Source organism: Canis aureus, chromosome 13, assembly GCF_053574225.1.
Source record: "Canis aureus isolate CA01 chromosome 13, VMU_Caureus_v.1.0, whole genome shotgun sequence".
Taxonomy (NCBI): domain Eukaryota; kingdom Metazoa; phylum Chordata; class Mammalia; order Carnivora; family Canidae; genus Canis; species Canis aureus.
The window spans coordinates 20956965-20978447 of record NC_135623.1 but is presented as its reverse complement, the minus strand read 5'-3'; the positions used below and the strand labels follow the sequence as shown (position 1 = coordinate 20978447).

General features: G+C 49.3%; 1 protein-coding gene across 14 annotated transcripts in view; it reads left to right on the top strand.

Moving 5' to 3' along the window:
* MAST2 (microtubule associated serine/threonine kinase 2) overlaps window positions 1–21483 on the top strand; it is a 205196-nt gene that overhangs the window by 182052 nt on the left and 1661 nt on the right. For 12 of the 14 annotated variants that reach the window (XM_077845136.1, XM_077845130.1, XM_077845128.1 and 9 more), the window contains 19 exons: window positions 3358–3567; window positions 9415–9516; window positions 10556–10688; window positions 11477–11538; window positions 11808–11893; window positions 12344–12552; window positions 13565–13703; window positions 15778–15910; window positions 16695–16860; window positions 17406–17507; window positions 17766–17888; window positions 18046–18155; window positions 18371–18525; window positions 18743–19026; window positions 19135–19332; window positions 19935–20158; window positions 20356–20478; window positions 20870–21006; window positions 21105–21298. In XM_077845136.1, the coding sequence (XP_077701262.1) occupies window positions 3358–3567; window positions 9415–9516; window positions 10556–10688; window positions 11477–11538; window positions 11808–11893; window positions 12344–12552; window positions 13565–13703; window positions 15778–15910; window positions 16695–16860; window positions 17406–17507; window positions 17766–17888; window positions 18046–18155; window positions 18371–18525; window positions 18743–19026; window positions 19135–19332; window positions 19935–20158; window positions 20356–20478; window positions 20870–21006; window positions 21105–21298 (2890 nt within the window). The remainder of the gene's footprint in view (window positions 1–3357; window positions 3568–9414; window positions 9517–10555; window positions 10689–11476; window positions 11539–11807; window positions 11894–12343; window positions 12553–13564; window positions 13704–15777; window positions 15911–16694; window positions 16861–17405; window positions 17508–17765; window positions 17889–18045; window positions 18156–18370; window positions 18526–18742; window positions 19027–19134; window positions 19333–19934; window positions 20159–20355; window positions 20479–20869; window positions 21007–21104; window positions 21299–21483) is intronic. The other 2 variants (XM_077845129.1, XM_077845135.1) reach the window with 1 other exon arrangement.

Here is a 21483-nt window from a genome sequence, read left to right as displayed (position 1 = left end):
TGGAAACTTGCCCTTTGCAATGAAATGGATGGAACTAGAGGGTATTATGTTAACCAAAATAAATCAGAGACAAATACCATAAGATTTACCCATGTGGAACTTAAGAAACAAAACAGATGAACATAGGGGAAGGGAAGGAAAAATAAGATGAAAATATAGAAGGAGGCAAGCCATAAGAGACACTGAATTCTAGGGAAGCAAACTGAGCATTGCTGGAGGAGGGGTGAGTGGGAAGAAGGGGTGACTGGGTGATTAAGGAGGTCAGGGCATTTGATGTAATGAGCAATGTGCAACTGATGAAACACTAAATTCTGCCCCTGAAACTAATAATACAATATATGTTAACTAAATTGAATTTAAATAAAGTTTATTTATCATAAATTATGATTAAATTAGGAGTGTGTAGTGTTTAAAATGCACCTCACATGTTTCTTCCTCCTCCTTATATTTATTAGGTGTTGTCATTCTAGCATTGCGTGTGTTTTGTATGCATGTCTCCATTCATGTAAAGATGCAGTGTTAGAGAAAATGTGTTAAGATTCCTTTCCTTCCACTCCCTCTCTCCTCCCCAAGCCTCTTTCTCTCTCCACACACTGTATACCTGTGTGCACATATGGTTTATATTTACAGTTCTAGGTAGTTTTCACCAAAAGCACTTTAACTACATGACTAATTGGCCACTGGGCAATTTTGCTGTAAAAGATAAGGTCCCAGAAAACAAATGAAGGATATTCATTAAAAGGGGCATAAGGAAACAAAGAAGAAAAAGAAAAACAAAATCAAAGGCTATTGCAAAATATAAAATATTTTAATACATTTAAAATGTATAGTGTAGATTCATGGCAATACAGCACAAATAACTGATTTTATTTTGTTCATTGTACCTAAGCACTTGTCTTCAAAGTCTTTTGGTCTTAGTATTATGCATTTTGGTTTTACCTGTAGATTCATCTTCTTGTTCAACATCACACTTTTTCTTTTTTTCACCAAAATTTCATCCTTCTTTAAAAGAAGTATCAGTTTCTAGAGGCGCCTTGGTGGCTTAGTTGGTTAAGGGTCTGCCTTCGGCTCAAGTCATGATCCCAGGGACCTGGGATCAAGCCCTGCAGCAGGCTTCCCTGCTCCGTGGGCAGTCTGCCTCTCCTTCTCTATCTGCCTTTCCCCCTGCTTATGCTTTCTTGTTCTCATTCACTCTCTCAAATAAATAAATAAAATATTCAAAAAAAGAAATGTCAGTTTCTCTATTAGAGTATGGTTTTGTGTGTGTGTGTGTTTTTAAAGATTTTATTTATTTATTCATGAGAGACACAGAGAGAGAGAGAGAGAGGCAGAGACACAGGCAGAAGGAGAAGCAGGCTCCATGCAGGGAGCCCCACGTGGTACTTGATCCCGGGACTCTAGGATCACGCCCTGGGCCGAAGGCAGGCACTAAACTGGAGGGGCCCCTGGGTGTCTTAGTCATCTGCCTTTGACTCAGGCCATGATCCCAGGGTCCTGGGATCAAGTCCCCTATCGGGCTCCCTGCTTGATGAGAAATCTGCTTCTCACACTCCCCCTGCTTGTTGCTTCTTTCTCTCTCTGTCAAATAAATAAAAACTTAAAAAAAATAAAACTTAAAAAAATATTTATTTGAGAGAGAGAGAGAAAGCACAAGCAGGGGTAGGGATGCAGAGGGAGAGAGAACGGGAATCCCAAGCCAACTCCAAGTCAAGCATAGAGCTAGATGCGGTCTTAATTTCGACCTGAGCTTCAAAACCAAGAGTCCGACACTTAACTGACTGGGCCACCCAGGTGTCCCATAAGGATACATACTTATAACTGAGCTTTGTATTGTATTGTGAAAGCCTTCCATGCTCTTGTTTGTCCTTGGCATATTGTCACATGTCCATTTATAGACCTTCCAAATTTCTATAGGGCATATGGATTCAAAACTCTGAGCCACTGTATAAACTGTCATGAAGGCTAAGATTTATTTTTTTATTTTTATTTAAAAAAATTTTTTTTTTTATTTATTTATGATAGTCACAGAGAGAGAGAGAGGCAGAGACACAGGCAGAGGGAGAAGCAGGCTCCATGCACCGGGAGCCTGATGTGGGATTCGATCCCGGGTCTCCAGGATTGCGCCCTGGGCCAAAGGCAGGCGCCAAACCGCTGCGCCACCCAGGGATCCCCGAAGGCTAAGATTTAGATGATGAATGGGAATTCTGCATCATTGGAGAAATGAAACGAAACTGTCAAACAATGCTGTCAACCAGTTATTATTTTCTTTTACAGCAAAATTGCCTTATGGCCATTTAGTTGTGCAGTAAAAATGTTTGTGGCAAAAATGCTTATGGTGAAAATATCTGAAACACACACCCCTAAACCCAATTGGAAATCAGAAGTTGCCACCTGGTGGCAAAGCAAAGAAGACCAAGTCCTAAATAGGCAGCTAGGAACTTGTTGACTGGTGTAATTTATCACTTGGCCTAACTGTGCAGTTAGGTCCCCAAGAGGCTTCTGAGCCAGACTCCTGTTTTGCTCTGCTGAGGGTCCAGGTCCATGAGGAGGCAGGTTCACACCTTCAACAAACACTCTCTGAGCATCTGCTTAGTCTAGTTGGGCCCTAAGGTCAAGCAAGAAGATCCTGAGATAAATCAAATTCTCTCTGAATTGAAATTTGCAGAGAAGTCTTTAGAAAGCAGCAGTGTTCATACAGTAGGTTTATACAATCAGGAGGGCTAGTGGCAGCACAGAGGAAAGGAAACCCTAGTTGGTCTGGCAGATGATGTGGGAACTGAGATTAGAAGGAATGATAGGAGTTTGCCAGGCAGGCCTGGCAGGTGAACCCACAGGGAACAGCATAAACAGGTATGAAGCAACATGCTACAGGGGGAGAGCAGCAAACACTTCCAGGTCCTCAGAGCAAATGAGCATACCATCCAAGGATTGGGCGGCGGGGAGACAGATAAGGCCAGATGATAGAGGGCCCTGACTATACTGTTTATGTTTGTTTTAAAGATTTATTTATTTGCGAGAGAGAGCAGAGAGCACATGAGCAGGGGGAGGGGCAAAGGGAGAGGGAGAGAAGCAGACTCCCCACTGAGCAGAGAGCCCCATGCAGGGTTCGATCTCACAACCTGAGCCAAAACTAGGAGTTGAACACTTAACCCACTGAACCTCCTACGTGCCCCTTGACTATATTTAGACTTGACTTAAGGATGATCTTTTCATGTGTCCAGTTGTCAAGTTCCCCAAATGCAGCATCAGGAAACCAGGATCACAGAGCCTATCTTCAGGCTATTACTAGTCCAGGCTGAGCTTCCAACTGAGCTGGAACTAGAAGGGATATGTCACTTTTCCTGCTTATATTTGCAGGCTACCGCACAAATGGAAGAGCGTCTTGCAGAATTCATTTCCTCCAACACTCCAGATAGCGTGTTGCCCTTGGCAGATGGAACCTTGAGCTTTATTCATCATCAGGTGATTGAGATGGCCCGAGACTGCCTGGATAAATCTCGGAATCGTCTCATTACATCACACTACTTCTATGAACTTCAAGAGAATTTAGAGAAACTTATACAAGATGTGAGTATCCTTGTGCTGGAACTCTGGTAAATGCTCCATGAAGTGGTGGGTTATTTATTCCAAGCGAAGATAAAGGCATTAATGGTGTTTCCAATCTTTTCAGCCAGTTTGTCACCTCCTTGCTCATGCAGGACCCACCCCCTTCGGTTCCTCCTCAGTCCCCTGCATTACAATAGAAGCCTGCTTTTTTTCTGATTCCACTTATTCTACCTGAGGCTCCAACATTGGTAGTATTCATAAGTATCTAAGTTTATGACCCAAAGCCTAAAAGTGGCCTCAGTGACTGTGGTGGGTTCTCTTCTAGCTGGAAATACTGTTGTAAGCAGAACCTTCAGACTGGTTCTGCTCAGCCAAAGGAAAACAGACTGGGGCTTGCACTATACTTTTATCTGTTTGCTGACATTGTATTTATGTAATGAGAAGTTTGGTAGTAGGGATTTAGGTGTTTAGAGACCTGATCTTCCCCGTTGTGAAAAGTCTTCTCTGGGAGGCTAGAGATAAAGTAACCAAGAGATGCTCAAGACCAGAGTATACAGTGAGTACCTTTTTTTTTTTTTAAAGATTTTTATTTATTTATGTTAAAGAGTGCACGCATGTGCGAGTGGCGGGGGAGGAGCAGAGGGAGAGGGAAGGAGAAAGAATCTCAAGCAGACTCTGTTCTTACTGTGAGCCTGACGTAAGCCTGACTCAATCCCATGACCCCAAGATCATGACCTGAGCCAAATCCAAGAGTCAGATGCTCAACCAACTGAGCCACCCAGGTGAGTGAGTTCCCAAGCACTGCTTCCTGTTCCAGGGTTTGCTTTCCTGTTAGCCTCTACGCTAAGGTGGTCAGTTGCCTTCCCACTCAAATCACATGGTATAATACAGTTGCCCTGTATTATACCATAAGTATAGTGGGGAGGACATGTATGCCTTCAAGCACTAGAGTGTTTCCTAATCTAGACCCCTATTACCTCCAGACATGTGACCTTGCTCTGGTGTAGTACCAACTGAGCTGAGAACCCAGAGCTAATGATCAAATAGGACTTCAGTGTGTGAGTCTGGAAATTAGGAGCAGGGAGTTGTTTTGTTTTTAATTAGGAAACAGTTGAATCTAGGGAAAGATGACTAAAGATGACCATGATCATTGCTGTCAAATATTGGAAGATTTCTCATACATAATAGGTGGCAGATGTGTGCCCTTTACTCTCAAAGGCCTGTTAACCAAGTGGGCAAGAGTTACAGTGAGGAAAGTTTTGATTTAATAGATGAAAAAGTGCTTCCTTGTACAAATTTTTTTTTCTGATTTTAGGAGAAATACTTAAATTTGAACATTGTAGAAGTATGATTTTAGCAAACTAAATTCTCATGCAAATCCCTAGCAACTCTTTGTTCGAGAATAACTTTCTAACAGTGGCTAGGAATCTGGGATTGTGGCATCAGGTAAAGAATCAAGGTGGAGTGATTTCCTAGTTTGCCCCTTTATCTAAAATGACCTTCTGAAATGCTAAAGTCAGCATTTGCCCAAAACCTTCAGGCAATTTCCTGACTCATGGCCCTCTGGGAGCCGGCTATTTGGTGCAATCAGAACACTGAATATGGAGTCAGTGCATTCATCTGTTCCCTAATTTGCTAGGCCCTGGGGATGCAGAAAAATCTTCATTGCAGGTTTCAGCTCAAGAACTTCACTGTTGGGTAGCCCTGGTGGCGCAGAGGTTTAGCGCCGCCTGCAGCCCGGGGTGTGATCCTGGAGACCCGGGATCGAGTCCCACATCGGGCTTCCTGCATGGAGCCTGCTTCTCCTTCTGCCTGTGTCTCTGCCTCTCTCGCTCTCTCTGAATGAATAAATAAATAAATCTTAAAAAAAAAAAAAAAAAAAAAAAGAACCTCACTGTTGAATGGGGTTCAGACCCATCAACAAGTGAAAGGAACAGCTATCATCTATTAAGTGTCCTGTGTACCAGACGCTACACTGAATCCTCTGCATGAATTATCTCACTTTTGTGTATTAAAGTGATTGTGATTGATGAGCACTGAATAATAGAGGTCTGTTCTGAGGACAGAGAATATACTAACTCTTCATGGAGGGTTCGGGAAAAGTTGAGTCTTGACGAGTAGGTAGGAGTTCACCAGACCTAGGAAACAGTTTTTTGTTCTTTTTTCTTTTTTTTTTTTTTTCTGTGAAATTTATTGTTTCCACGTTAAAAAGTTTTTTGAGGAGAAGTATTTTCTTTTTTAACCACATAATGCCCAAAGTAGACCACCATTGTAAGTCATTAACATGTGAATTTTGAATAAGCAAAAGCTACAAAGCCCAAGCTATATACAGATATCTTAGGCAATGTTTACAGACCTGTGTGCAACAAAACAAATGTAAACAGTAAATGTATCATGAGAACAATAAAGGATACACAGTGACAACCACTTATGGTCAGTTTGCCCACCAGGAGCTGGCACTAGCCAGCCCTGGAATCAGGCCACTCAGAGAGGTATAAAGGAACTTGGTACATTCCAGGAATTGCAGAGACTAGTTTGGCAGGAATAGGTGAAGGATGCCTGCAGGGGGGGAAAGTTAGTAGATGAATTTGAAAAGTTAGAGCAGGAGGGCAAAGGCTGAAGTGTCTGAGGAGCTTAGATCTTATCATGAAGGCAATGGGGAAATTGAGTGTTTTTTTTTTAAGATTTTATTTATTTATTATTGAGAGACAGAGACAGAGAGAAAGAGGCAGAGACATAGGCAGGGAGGAGCAGGCTCCATGCGGGGAGCCTGACTTGGGACTCGATCCTGGGCCTCCAGGATCACGCCCTGGGCCCAAGGCAGGCACTAAACCGCTGAGCCACCCGGGCTGCCCTATTGAGTGGTTTTAATTTGGAAAATGACATGGTGAGATTTACATTTAAAATAAAACCACTATAGGTGCACCTGGGTGGCTCAGTTGGTTAAGCAGCTGCCTTTGGCTCAGGTCATGATCCCAGGGTCCTGGGATTGAGCCCCCGCAAGGGGCTCCCTGCTCAGTGGGGAGTCTGCTTCTTCCTCTCCCTCTGCCCTCCCCCTCTGCTTATGTTCTCTGTCAAATAAATGAATAAAATATTTTAATAAAGTCACTATCATTTATAGAGCACTGAGTGCATACTAGACAATACATGATCTCATTTAATTTATCTAATCTTCACAACAACCCACTGTAAGTAAGGTACTGTTATTCTCTAAATCTATAGATGAGGAAACCAAAGCTTTAATAGAGGTTAGGTTTGGGACACCTGGGTGGCTCAGTGGTTAAATGTCTGCCTGCAGCTCAGGGCATGATCCCAGGGTCCTGGGATTGAGTTCCACATCGGGTTCCCCCCAGGGAGCCTGCTTCTCCCTCTGCCTGTGTCTCTGCCTCTCTCTCTCAGCGTCTCCCATGAATAAATAAAATCTTAAAAAAAAGAGGTTAGGTTAGCCCAAGGTAACCCATTTTTTGGTAGCAGAGTCAGAACCCAAACCCAGGTTTGTCTTATTCTAGAGCCTAAGATCTTGTTTTCAAACACTTAATCAACAAACATTGATGTGAGTTATGTAAGAGACACTATGCTAGTCTTGGTGCATAAGGGATAAAAAAGACACGATCTCTCTGTTTACAAGGCTCTACAGTGTAGCTGTAGAAACGGGCAACTAATTATAAAACAACTTGTGGTACCCTGTGGTATGAGCAAACAGAACATAGGAAAGGGAGCAGTTACTTCCTGTTCTCATGGGTTTGAGGGGGGTACAGGCAGAGGACTTAGATGATAGTCCACAGAGTTGATGTTAGGGCTGAATCTTTGAAGAATAAATGAGTTTTCATCAAGTGCCCAGCCTCTCTCTTCATTTCATAACCAGTTTTTTTTAGGTAGTCCTTATTTGCTATTTTTCTTTCCTAACAACCTGTTTACTGCTCAGCCTTCTGCCTTCTACTTTCCCTTCCCACCATCCCACTAAAACTGTTTCAGGCAAAAGTCACCAAGGAACAAACTGACCAATTGCCAAAGAGGTCCCGTGCTCTCTTCCCATCCTGATCTGTCTTCACAGCTCTACACCATGAATCCCTCTTCTGGACCTTTCTCCCTGTTTGGGGTCATGACACTGATCTCTCAAGTCTTACAGTCTTGCTGCCCCTTCACAAGTTCTTTCTCTGCCCATCTCTTGAATGCTGGTGTTCAAGCTGCTTTAGGGAGCACCTCGCTGGCTCAGTTGGAAGAGTATACAACTCTTGATCTCAGGGTTGTGAGTTTGAGCCCCATGTTAGATAATAGAGATTAACCCCCCCGCCAAAAAAAAATAAACCCACTTTATTTTTTTAAAAAGATTTATTTATTTATTTATGATAGACATAGAGAGAGAGAGAGAGGCAGAGACACAGGAGGAGAGAGAAGCAGGCTCCATGCCAGGAGCCCGACGTGGGACTCGATCCCTGGACTCTAGGATCGCGCCCTGGGCCAAAGGCAGGCGCTAAACTGCTGAGCCACCCAGAGATCCCTAAACCCACTTTAAAGAAAAATAAATAAAAGTACTAAATGCTGGTGTCCCACAGGGCACCACTCTGTGCGTCGGTTCTCCTCTTCTGCCTTCCTTCACACTCTCCCTGGCAGCTTCATCTCCGTGTCTTCCATTGTCATCCACACACTGAGGACGCCCTCCTGGCCTTGTCCTCCTTGTTCTTAGCTCCAGATCCGTGTTGCGGGCTGCTTCACAAAAACTCCTCCGCTTTTCCCAGATTGGTTAGTATTCTTTGGTTGCAAATAATAGAAAACCCACTCAGGAGTAGTATAAGCAGGAAGGGGAAGCTCATTATAATGATGAAAGGGTGGGTCTTAGAGAATTGAAGGCAGGACTGCAGCCTGGCCCTAAGGAACCGCAACCAGAAACCAGAAGCTGTGGAAAGCTCGGGAAGTGGTCGTTCTCCTCTCATGCCTTTCTGTTCTGTGCTGCTTTAGCTCAATCCCTTTGGTAGATGTGACCGGCCCTTTTCACCCGCCAGGAGATTGTATGGTTCGGTCACACAGATAGTAACAGTTGTCTTTCCATCCATTTTTAAAGTCCTAGGAGAGTCATCCACACGGGTGAGCTGCTGGAGGTGGGATGGAAGGGACAGCCACACAATACAAATGTAGCTCCTAGACGTCAGAGCAGTTTCCATAAAAAAGATAAAGTCTCCCGGGCTGAGTGAATACCCAAGAAAGTATCTAGTATAGGTACCTCAAACTCTGCAAGTCCTCTCCACCTACCTTACCTGAACTACTTACATTCTTGTATTTATTTCATTTGTGGGTTCACCGAAATCTCCCTAAAATCGTAGTTGCAGTACCCTTCTCTTGCTGCTTCCAACCCTCAGGTCTGCTCAGTCATCTACATTGTAAATAGCCCCAAGCTGTTTCTCTCCATTCCTCCTGCCTTGATTTATGCCTTTTTCATGCACATTAACTGCAGTAGCCTGTTAATGGATTTTCCTGCTTTAGGCTTATGCTCTTTAGTGCACTGTCCACACTACAGCCAGAGTGATCTTTCTAAAATACCTATCTGGTCGCCTCACTCCTGCTTTGAAGTCTTTCTATTCCTGACATTCTGTCTGGGGTGGGAAGTGAACAGTGAACGCTCCATTGAGAGTTGCCTCTTGAACTGGGGTCTAGTTGGAGAAACAGGTAAAGCCACATGTGTCTGTGACATTCCCTAGTATCATAGAGTCCTAAAGCTCCCTCTCACAGCGCACTGGCCTTCTCCTTTTCAAAAGTCTCTGTACCACCCAATTGTTTCTCCCTAGAGCCAGCTCTGCCCAGCCCAGTCCTGCATTAGCCCAACCACACTGTGCCAGGGGATTACTTAACCAACCTTTGTCTTCTCTACAGGCTCATGAGCGCTCAGAGAGTTCAGAAGTAGCTTTTGTGATGCAGCTGGTGAAGAAGCTGATGATTGTCATCGCCCGCCCAGCTCGACTCCTGGAATGCTTGGTGAGTGGGCTCCTAGGAGGGTCGGGAGGGGGTGGGCACATAGGGGAAGTCTCCTGCTAACAGCAAAACTGGTAGCACCACTGTCATTTCTGCTGCTGAAGTCCTTACTTGACTATGATATGCCAGCATGGGGGCCCAGACAAGCTCCTGTGAGGAAAATGGCTGGTCCTGAGGGGTAGCAGCCTGGCCCTCTCACACCGAGCAGGGCCCAGGAGAGTGGAGGTCTGGGTGGTCAGGAGCACAGGCCAGGTCGGTCAGCACAAGTCGAGTGCTTCACTTTGTCATGAGGGAGCACCTTATTGAGCACCTACTTCATACCAGTCACTGGGGGGGACACAGACATGAACAAAGCAGAGTGTCTGATCCTAAGGTGCTCCCTCTGCAGTGGAGTTAGTCTTGTAGTGCCTCGTATAGGAGGCATGGAGACCTAGAAATAATAATTATGGTCCTGCAAACAGTGTTGCCACTGAGGTGAGTCCAGGGTGCAAGAGAACAAGTCAGTGCCTCTCTGTGGGCCTTGATTTCCTCACTGAGGTCATAGAAGTGTTAGCAGGGGTTAGCCCAGGCTGTGGCACTTAGTAGGTGCCCAGTGACTGGAACCCTCATGTTTCTGTGCTCCGGATAGATAAAGAGTGCTGTGCTGTCCACATGGCTCTCCAGCCCCTAGCACATGGGGGGTGCTTCGTAAACATCTGAAGGCAGGAATGCGTGTACGTGTGCGCTTATGTGTGACAATACCATCTGGTTCGCAGGAGACTCTGGATCAGATGAATAGGTTGAGCCATCTTGAAACCAAAAAGTCTGGTTCTTATTGTCAGGAAGACAGCCTATGCTTAGGAGGTCTGATCTGGAGCTGACCTGGAAGACAACTTTGTCCCTATTCTTAAGATCCCCGATTCATGATGTTTCTGGGTGCTCGGTGGCAAGTGTCCCATCATAAAGAAAAAGTCTTGTTCATCCTCCTGGGTATGTGCTGTGAAAATCAAAGAGGCATTCACTTGTAGCCCTCACCACTCACTGTCTCCCTTTCCTGGCACAGGAGTTTGACCCGGAAGAGTTCTACCACCTGTTGGAAGCAGCCGAGGGCCATGCCAAAGAGGGACAAGGGATTAAATGTGACATTCCCCGCTACATCGTTAGTCAGCTGGGCCTCACACGGGATCCACTGGAGGGTGAGCATGCTCCCTGGTGGCTACAGACACACCGTAGCCAACAAGCTCTAACCACGGGAAGGCCACTAGAAGAAGAGGCTTAGACTGGACATGGACACGATCAGAGGCCTCAGGGCCATCTAAAGAACCCAGTGTTCTCTGTCACAGTGTAGCCCCTCCTTCACATTCGTTCACATCCGCCTGGTGTGACCCAACCTGAACTGCCATGGGCCCAGCTGGAGCCTAATGTCAGAAGAGGTCAACAGCAAAGGACTACAATTACATTTTCAAAAATGATCACCTCCTCTGCCTTTTTACCTCCTTTTGGGCCCCCTTACCAGCCTTCCTGTGACTCTGGTGTGGTCCTGACCCAGGGCTTCAGCAGATATCTCCATTCACACTATGCCCCTGTGGAGCGTGGGCTTCTAAGTCACTGGTCTCTAGTCATCCTGCTCCTGCTTCCCTGCTTCCCAACCTCAACGGTGAAGCAGGATGGGGACCAGTAGCCCAACCTTGGGCCCTGTTTTCCAGGAATTGTCCTAAATTTGAGGGAAGCTTTTTAGAATTTGCCAGACCTTGTGAATGGCACTGGACTTCTAGAGATAGGAGTGGCAATGTAATTTGGGAAACAAGTCCAAAAGCTATGACTCCTCTGAGGATAGAGCCACAGGACTGTACCTGCACCCCAGACTGACGCGGGAAATATTAATGCCTGCCTTGCATGCACCTGTCATGTGATGTGAGTGGACTGCTGAGATGCCTGACATTGCTGCACACACCTTTCTCTTCTGCCCTTGCTTTATTTCTAGAAATGGCCCAGTTGAGCAGCTATGACAGTCCTGACACTCCAGAGACAGATGATTCGGTTGAGGTAAAGACCTTGAGCTTCTGCCCCAATCCTGGAGGCTGGGCCCTATGAACCAAAGGACCACGAGTCCTATTTGAGAGGATGTGTGAAGGTGGAGGGGAGGTATGGATGGTGGCACCTACTATCTCAGAAGCCATTCAGCTCCTGCATTGGGAAGAATGGGTGGGGGCTGCAGCGGGACTAGGCGCTGACCCGATGCTGGGGCTCTGGCTTCCCCAGCACGTGGGCTCTAAGAAGCACGCTTGCCTCTTGCCTTTGCTCTTGTCTTCCAGGGCCGTGGGGCATCTGTGACATCTAAAAGGACGCCCTCTGAGGAGGACTTCGAAACTATTAAACTCATCAGCAATGGCGCCTATGGGTAAAGGCAGGGCTTGGGGTGTGGCCAGGATTGGAGCTAGGTCAGCCCTTGGGCTCTTCCTTCTAGAAGTGTAGGATACCTGATCCTCTGGGCAGCACATGCTCAGGATAGACCCTCTCCGACCTCAGAGCCTCCTGGAGAGAGACAGGAGTTCAGTCCTCTGACATCTGAGCATTGTTTCTTTCTTGACAAGGCCCCCACTCCTCTTGGTAGCACTCCTCCTCTCCCTGAGCTCTGGGGGAGAACTGAACTGTGTCCTCAGGATTAGTGTGTTGGGAAATTGAAGAGCTCTGTGGGCAGGGGCCCAGATCCTTCTCATCGATAAGCACACGCCTGTTCCTTTGGTCTGCGCATTTATAGGGTGTGATTGGACACCCCAGCTCTGGGTGGTGGGGAGCACAGCCCAGTTGCTGAGGGTCCATGGGAGATGGGATGGACTGTGTTTCCCAGGGCTGTATTCCTGGTGCGGCATAAGTCCACCCGGCAGCGCTTTGCCATGAAGAAGGTCAACAAGCAGAACTTGATCCTTCGGAACCAGATCCAGCAGGCCTTTGTGGAGCGTGACATATTGACCTTTGCTGAGAACCCCTTTGTGGTCAGCATGTTCTGCTCCTTTGAGACCAAGCGCCACCTGTGCATGGTGATGGAGTATGTTGAAGGTACTGTGGGAAAGGTGGCCTGGCAGGGAGACCAAGGCACAATGTGAGGCTTAGCCCTAAGCTGTGACCAACAGCTTTGTATAGGAGTAAAGTTTCAGGGCCCAGCTTCCCAATCTCTCTTTGGCATTGGTTTCTGCCTTAGGATCTCAGAGACCATTTGACCACAGTGGGCACAAGGCTCCCTGCCCCTCACAGGGAGAGGCTTCTGGAATAGTAGCTGCCATGAGGCTGCCCATGTCAGGTGCAAAGACAGGCTTTCTGGGACAAGATGTATCAGCCCAACAGCTGTAGAATCCTGCACCCCAAAGCCTGGATGGTCTCTACTGCTGGGGCCAGGCAGGAACAAAGGAGATAGCAGGCCACACAAGCCCAGGGTTGCATGCTGGGAGGACTGCAAATGGACCCTCAGAAAAAAGAAATGCCATTTCCCTGACCGATGGCTTGTGAAGGGGACGCCCCTTAAGGCCACACAGAAGCTCTGGGGATGGAGTAGAAGAGCATAGTGGGGCATCTGGGGAGAGATGGCAGCTGCGTACAGCTTCCAAAGACACTTTGCTTAAGTCTTGAAGTTGAAACTGAACAACACTCTCCTTTTAATTCAGAGAGTACGTGCTGGGAGTTCACAAGGTTACCTTGTTCAAAAACCAAAGGCTAGTCAACAGGAAGGACATAAGTGGACAAAATGCTGAAGTCTCAGTCAGATGTGTTCATTATATACAGGACTTCCACCCTAAAATAACTTTGCTCTACCCTTGCAAGTCCCCTGGAGGACAGATTCCTACCCTCTGGCCTGAACAGTGGCCTTGACAGCCATTGGCAGATTCACCTCCTGCCGACTCCTCTCCACACTCTGTCTGCACCCAGACCAGCAGCATAAGAGCTAGATTCCCAGTCTCTAGCACTGGGGTGTTCCATGAGGCTCTCTCTTCTAGGGCCTCGGAGACTATAAGCCTGAGACAATCCTGAGTAGGGAACTCGATCCTTCCTTCATACTGTTCTGGGCTTGTTACAGGAGGAGACTGTGCCACTCTATTGAAGAACATTGGGGCCCTGCCCGTGGACATGGTGCGTCTGTACTTTGCGGAAACCGTGTTAGCCCTGGAATACTTACACAACTACGGCATAGTGCACCGTGACCTCAAGCCTGACAAGTACGCCCCCTCTCTGGGTCCCTTGTCCAAGTTTTCCCTCTTGGGTCTTTATAGATAAATGGGGGCAGACATAGCATGTTTGGATTTATCCCAGAATGGCTGCCAGAAAACAGTGCTCATGTGGGTCTCTATCTAGGCTTACTACTCGAGCCCCTGACCATCCCAAATGCAAAGACCATTGCTAGCCATTCTGGCAGTGGCATCATAAGACCTGTAAGAGTCATGTAAGAGTCACTAAGGAGCTCATCTAAGGGAACAAAGGAGGAACAGAAGAATCGGCATCTAGGAGATGGCCGAGCAAATGTTCTGACATTTACTGACCTCTCTGGGCCAAGTGCTATAATCTGGGTTGTTTGTCTTTTTAAAAAAAAAGATTTATTTATTCATGAGAGACACAGAGAGAAGGCGGAGACACAGGCAGAGGGAGAAGCAGGCTCCCCTCAGGGAACCCGATGTGGAACTCGATCCCAGATCCTGGGATCACACCCTGAGCCAGAGGCAGATGCTCAACCACTGAACCACCCAGGCGTCCGTATAATCTGGGTTGTAAAATAATCCCTGACCTATAGAACTTTAGTATGGGAAACAGAAATATCTGCATATAGGCTACTTCTCAGAGGGCATTGGTCAGATGGAAAAAGATGAGAGGAGCTTTCTAAAGCCAGGAAGCAGGATTTGCAAAAGGTGCACAAGTATCTGAGAATGTGATCCAGGAACTACAGTACAGTATGCGGAGACTGAGATTGTTAATTGGTCAGAGTAGTAAGAGGTAAGGCTAGAGAGAGAGGCAGGGATTGGGTTATCAAGAGTCATTTTGTAAAGTAAGTTTTATTTTTATTTATTTATTTTTTAAAGTGGGTTTTATTTTAAAGGGTCCTAGCAAGTCTTCAGAGGGCCTGTTAGCCAAAGGTATGTGATAGAATGGCACACTCAGATTGTGGTTTAAGTTTAGAAACAGCACTCTGCCAGCAGGAAAATGGTGAGGCTGTTGCAGTAGACCAAGCCCAAACCAACCGTGCCTGCAGGATGCAGAAGAGAGGGGATATTGTTAGGAAGTAGAAAGGAAACCAACAGGTAGGGGTGAGGTAGGAGAGAAGGGAGCAGGAGTGGGGGATATCTTCCAGATTCCCGTCAGGACTAGTGCATGGGGATAAGCCTCTGTTGTGGAAAATGGCTTTGACACTAGACAGACCTGAGTTCAGATGACCACTTGTTAATTCCTTGAGCTTGGATCCATTAATCAAACCTGAGAGCCTCCTGTTCCTTGCCTTTAAAATGGGATAATAGTTCCTATTTTGTTGTGTTAGTTACTCTGTTTTAAGACGTTTCAGGAGCCAGAATATCTTTATAAATAATCAATAAAGTACTTTTCACAGAGCTCAGAGATAAAGGTTATTTTCTGTGGAGAGGACCAGTTAGGTATGACTCTGTTTGGAAGGGTTGAGTTCACGGTGCTTGTAAGACATCTGGGCCGTTAGTGGGCACAGAGCTCATAAAAGAAGTCAGATGCTGTTTGGGAATCCTAGAATAAAGGGGCAGTCGGGTGAAGCCCTTGTCATGAAATGAAATGACTCGGGGTGAATATGTGACAGGAGAAGAAAGAGACCATTTTCTATGAGATCCTCTCTCAGTTTCTCCCAGCCAACCCTTCTAGAAAACCACCTGTGGATATAGAACAAGATTATGGGCCCCTCTCCCCTCACCCTGAGCTGGGTACTGTAGACACCCAGGGAGGAGAGGGGCCTACGTGTGGCTGCAGCCTTGGAATGAGCCTGATTGCTCTGTGGACAAAGTGTCCCCAGCTGGCTGGTCCCTGTTCCCAGTCCAGAATACAGCTGAGGGTAGTAAACATTGATGAGTTGGGGGAATGGGCAAAAGGCAGGCTGGCTGTTCATGCAGAATGTAGTCCTCACGAAGCCAGAGATATTTTTTCTTTCATAGCTGCCTGTCTCCCTTCTGAAGCTACCCTGTTATGCCCTACGGGAGCCTGTAGAAGGCTGAGTGGCACAATTTGACATATGCTAAAATCAGTACTCCAGGAAATAACCCCATACTTGTGTGTCTGATTTCCCAGCCTCCTGATTACATCCATGGGGCACATCAAGCTTACTGACTTTGGCCTTTCTAAAATTGGCCTCATGAGCCTGACCACAAACTTGTACGAGGGCCACATTGAAAAGGATGCCCGGGAGTTCCTGGACAAGCAGGTGAGGAAGGATGGTTGAGACCTTGGGGGTTGAGTTTCAGACTTGAGAATAAGGGTGAGGAGCCACATGCTTATTACCCTGTAGCTAGATGTTAAGATGGGAATTCCTATCTTTTCCACCTTTTGGTTCCAAGGAGGCACTGAGATAGGTAGGACGTTTGGTAAATGGGGTGGGCCACAAGAATCATATGGATATAAATCCAAAATCATCTCCTTCCTCAGGGTTTGGGGAAAATAGGTCATATAACCATTGTTACTCTCAGAGACTAACAAGAGATTAGTCCTGAACCTCCTGGCCTCAGGCAGGGGCAAGGCTCTTCTGAAGCCTGTTGTTCTTAGAACACAGCTCCAAGTTTCCACTGGGTTGTGGCCAAGCTTCCTGAGAGTAGCCTCTGGATGTTCCCTGATTTGACAGTTCAGTTGGTGACTGTTTGCAAGTCCCTGTCATAGTCATGTGACTGTAGGATCTGTCCTTTGAGAGACTGGAAGGCAGAGGCCAGGTGTGGGAACTTGATGCCACAAAGAGATGTTGAGGGCTCAGGGAGTGGTTGTTCCAGGATAGAATTACATGTTTTGGTTCATTAGAAAGTACATAAACTCCCCCCAACCAACAGTCCCAACTCTGATACCATGGGTTCCTATTGATCTTGTTCTTTAACCAAAGTAAGCTGAGTCTTCATTCAGAGACTTTTCTTCTCCAGAGGTGGGAATATCCCCACCCCTTCGGCTGTCACGCCAGTGTGCTGCCTCAGTATGCTGAGCCAGCCTGGCTTCTCTGTGCCCAGGTATGCGGGACCCCGGAGTACATTGCACCTGAGGTGATCCTGCGTCAGGGCTATGGGAAGCCAGTGGACTGGTGGGCCATGGGCATAATCCTGTATGAGTTCCTGGTGGGTTGCGTCCCTTTCTTTGGAGATACTCCGGAAGAGCTCTTTGGGCAAGTGATCAGTGGTAGGTATCATCACCCTGGCACACTGGGGAGACAGAGTCTGGATCCACAAATATGATTTATACATGCACCTCTGAGGCTTATGAGTTCTTGTTCTGAATTGTGTATGCTTGCCCCTTAGATGTGTGCATGTGTATGTACAAGTGTACTCTGTCACCTGGGGCTTGTTCTGTTTGTGTTCATGTCTCTCCCATATGGACATGAGTGTGCCTGTGGTGTGTGTGTGTGTGTGTGTGGCCTATGAGTATACGTTTGTGGTTGTGTGAGGGTACTAGTGTCTAAAGCGTAAAGCCAGGCTAAGCTAGAGCTTCAGGACAGGGGAAGGCCTGGATCCCAGGGCTGCCCATGGGGGAGGGTGTGTAGGAGGTCAGGACTCTATAGAACTTAAGGAGTTGGTCCCAGGCAAGGCTTTCAGGGGCTCTAGGGCCCTCTAGGCCTCTCTCCCCATATCTTATCCTGGGACCCTCCTCTTTATCTCCCCACTCCACCTGCAGCCTCAGAGGCCCTCCTCTAACCCACTCCTTCCCTCTTACCCCCAACTCTTCAGATGAGATTGTGTGGCCTGAGGGGGATGATGCACTGCCACCAGATGCCCAGGACCTCACATCTAAACTGCTCCACCAGAACCCTCTGGAGAGACTGGGGACAGGTAGGACAGGCCCCACTGACCTTTCTCATAACTTGGAAGAGGGAAGAGGGAGATTGAGTTCATGTATCCGGGAAGCTGGGGCTTCAGGTGTGGACAGCGTGTCTGATCCTGAGACCGCCTTGCTCCTGTGGGCACAAGAAGGTGCTGGAGCTGAGGCCTCAGGACTGGCCTCTTGAGGTCTCGGCTCTCACTGGACTTGCTGGCCTGGACTCCACGCGGCTCACCCCGAGCCCTTGCCCACACCCTTCCTGTCTACAGGCAGTGCCACTGAGGTGAAGCAGCACTCATTCTTTACTGGTCTGGACTGGACAGGACTTCTTCGCCAGAAGGCTGAATTTATTCCTCAACTGGAATCAGAAGATGACACCAGCTACTTTGACAGTAAGGCCACTGGTGGGACAGGGAGGAGTGGGTATCCTACCTGTCTGCCCAGAAATACCTGTGCCCCTGAACTTGGCATCAGGAGCAAGGTCTGATAAGGGTCCTAAGGAGGCACCCCAGGGGCTCTGAGGGGACCTGTCCTGCGTGTCTGACCCAGCCCGCTCAGAGCGCTACCAGCATGTGGACTCCGAGGACGAGGACGAAGCGAGTGAGGATGGCTGCCTGGAGATCCGCCAGTTCTCCTCGTGCTCTCCGAGGTTCAGTAAGGTGCGACAGAGCAGGCGCAGGCTGGGGCTGCTGGGAGGAGCAGGGGATGGGGCCGGACCTGCAAATGAGATACCCAGACGCCCTTCCGGCCTGACAGGCCCTGAAGGGTCACCTGGTATGGAAGAGGGAAGGGGAGAACTGGTTCCAGTTCCTGGGTGTCAGAAGGGAGGTGTGGCCATCGGGGCCTGTCCCCAGCGCAGACCCTGTGCCCACAGGTGTATAGTAGCATGGAGCGGCTCTCACTGCTCGAGGAGCGCCGGGCACCAGCCCCCACCAAGCGCAGCCTGAGCGAGGAGAAGGACGACCGCTCTGATGGCCTGGCAGGGCTGAAGGGCCGAGACCGGAGCTGGGTGATTGGCTCCCCTGAGATGTGAGCACCCAGAGCTCACCCTCGTTGTTATAGATCGGGGGTGGGATTTGGATGCGGGCAGAGTACTGGTGACAGTGAGGGGGCGTCACAGCATGACTTCCAGAGGAATGTCTGAGGAAAAAGGTTCTGTGACTTATAACCCTTGTGAGCCCCTATGGGAGCCTAGGCTGGAGGAGGGAAACTGCCTGTGTCTCACCCTGGGCCTCGTGTCTCTCAGATTGCGGAAGCGGCTGTCAGTGTCCGAGTCCTCTCACACGGAGAGTGACTCAAGCCCTCCACTGACGGTGCGACGCCGCTGCTCAGGCCTCCTGGATGCCCCTCGCTTCCCTGAGGGCCCCGATGAGGCCAGCAGCACCCCCAGGAGACAGCAGCAGGAGGGTACATGGCTTCTGACACCCCCTTCTGGAGAAGGGGTATCTGGGCCCGTCCCCGAACGGACAGTGGAGCGGCGGCTGAAGCTAGACGAGGAGCCCATTGGCCAGAGCTCCGGTTCCAGCCCAGGTGTGGCCCCGCAGGTGGCCCGAGGGCCTGGAACAGAGGATACGGCAGGCAGGCAGGGTGGGGAGGCTCGGCTGCATAGCATGGTTCATTGCTCCCTTGGGCCCACAGCTGTGGAGACCCGAGGAAGCCGTGGGACCCCACAGCCGACCGAGGGAGCGGCGGCCAAGGCCATCAGTGACCTGGCGGTACGCAGGGCCCGCCACCGGCTGCTCTCCGGGGACTCTGTGGAAAAGCGCACCACTCGCCCCATCAACAAAGTGATCAAGTCTGCCTCAGCCACAACCCTGTCCCTCCTCATCCCTGCAGGTAGGGCCCCCAGGGAACTCAGCTAAAGCTCGCAGGAGGGGCCTTGGAATCTCTGTGGGCCTGCGGCAGGAGTCTGGGCATTGTGTATTGAGGAGCAGGTATCCGGGAGACTGTGTCACTGAGCCTCCTGGTTGTGAGGCCAGAGGTCTGTAAAGCTGTGCCTTGTGCCTTGATGTTGGGTGGCGTGTGCATGTGCCACAGGATGGCGCTGGGTAAGGAGCACAAGTTCTGAGGCAGCTTACATTCGGATCCTGGTTCCGTCACCAAGTGGCTCTTTGACAAAATTGCTTGACCTCTGAGCTTTGAGTTCCTCATCCAAACAGTAGTGGTAGCTCATGGGGTCATGGCGATGTCTGAACATGGACGAAGAACATCTGTGGCCCCTGATGGATGCAAGTACGCACTCTGCTAGCTGCCATCGCCTCCTGGGGAGGGTCTGCGCATGTGAGGAGCTCTGCTGCTCCAAGTCTGCAGGGAGCGCATCCCTGGGCTTGGGCTCTGCCTGTGACAACAGTGGCCTGGGGTCAGTGGCCTGGGTGGGGCTGGGAGTACAGCCAGGCTCGGGTCCTCTGGCCTGCTCAGTCCTGTCTTTCCTTCTCCAGAACACACCTGCTCCCCACTGGCCAGCCCCATGTCCCCACATTCCCAGTCATCCAACCCATCATCCAGGGACTCTTCTCCAAGCAGGGACTTCTTGCCAGCCCTCAGCAGCTCGAGGCCCCCCATCATCATCCACCGAGCTGGCAAGAAGTATGGCTTTACCCTGCGAGCCATCCGTGTCTACATGGGTGACTCGGATGTCTACACTGTGCACCACATGGTGTGGGTATGTCTGGCCATCGAGACCTGTTGTCTCCCGATTTCATCACTCCTTTGCCTTCCCCTTGCCAGTGCCTGCCTGTCCCTGCTTCTGTCTCTGCCCACACTATCCTCAGGGGTCCAAGGGAGGTGGGTCACCGCGGCAGCAGGCCCCATACTTCACGCTCAGGCTCCAGGCTGAGGACTGTTCTCCCCCTGGGGCAGCACGTGGAGGATGGCGGTCCAGCCAGTGAGGCGGGGCTTCGTCAGGGTGACCTCATCACTCACGTCAATGGGGAGCCTGTGCACGGGCTGGTGCACACAGAGGTGGTGGAGCTGATTCTGAAGGTTAGTGCCGGCTGTGCCTCTGGGGTCCCTAGATGTCCCCAGCCTGGTGAGTCCGTGACTGGCCATAGGGGACTGGGAGAGATGCGTACCCATAGCAGTGGGTTTTCACGGGAAAGCAACATCCTCACTGACCAAGGCCCAGGGATCCTTCTGAGACATGGATAGGACCGAAGAACAAGACAGATGAACCTCTTCTCTACTGTCTCAACCCCAAACCGCCCAGGCTCAAGTTGGAGCCATTTCCTAATCTGTGGGGAGGGAAGGCAGGCCTGCGGTTCAGACTTGTGGGTGCAAGGGCAAGAGCTCGGGCATGGTGTAGCCATGCCAAGGGTAAGGGTGGGAGCAAGAGGACCTTCCCTGCCTTAGCTTGGGTTCCTGCTCTGTTCCCCAGAGTGGAAACAAAGTGTCCATTTCAACCACGCCCTTGGAGAACACGTCCATTAAAGTGGGGCCAGCTCGGAAGGGCAGCTACAAGGCCAAGATGGCCCGGAGGAGTAAGCGAAGCCGGGGCAAAGATGGGCAAGAAAGGTGAGCCAGACTGAGCCACGAGGGGGCTAGTGTGTCCTGGGGTCCCTGGTGTCTGGACCCGGTATATGCTGTGCCCTGTGACACCCTTGTTTCTGCAGCAGAAAAAGGAGCTCCCTGTTCCGGAAGATCACCAAGCAGGCATCCCTGCTGCACACCAGCCGCAGCCTTTCCTCCCTTAACCGATCCTTATCATCAGGGGAGAGCGGGCCCGGCTCTCCCACACACAGCCACAGCCTCTCCCCCCGGTCTCCCACTCAGGGCTACCGAGTGACCCCCGATGCTGTGCATTCAGGTATGAAGTACTCCCCGCAGATGGCAGAGGCAGCCCCTCTGTGCTTCTCCGTGGTCCCACTCTGAAACTCACCCCACACCCGAAAGACCCCCGCAGTCTCAGGGAGGAGGGGACAGGGCTGGAGAAGGACTTTCTGTAACTTGGACTCTGGATCACTGGTGGGGTCACCTTGATCCTGGGACATC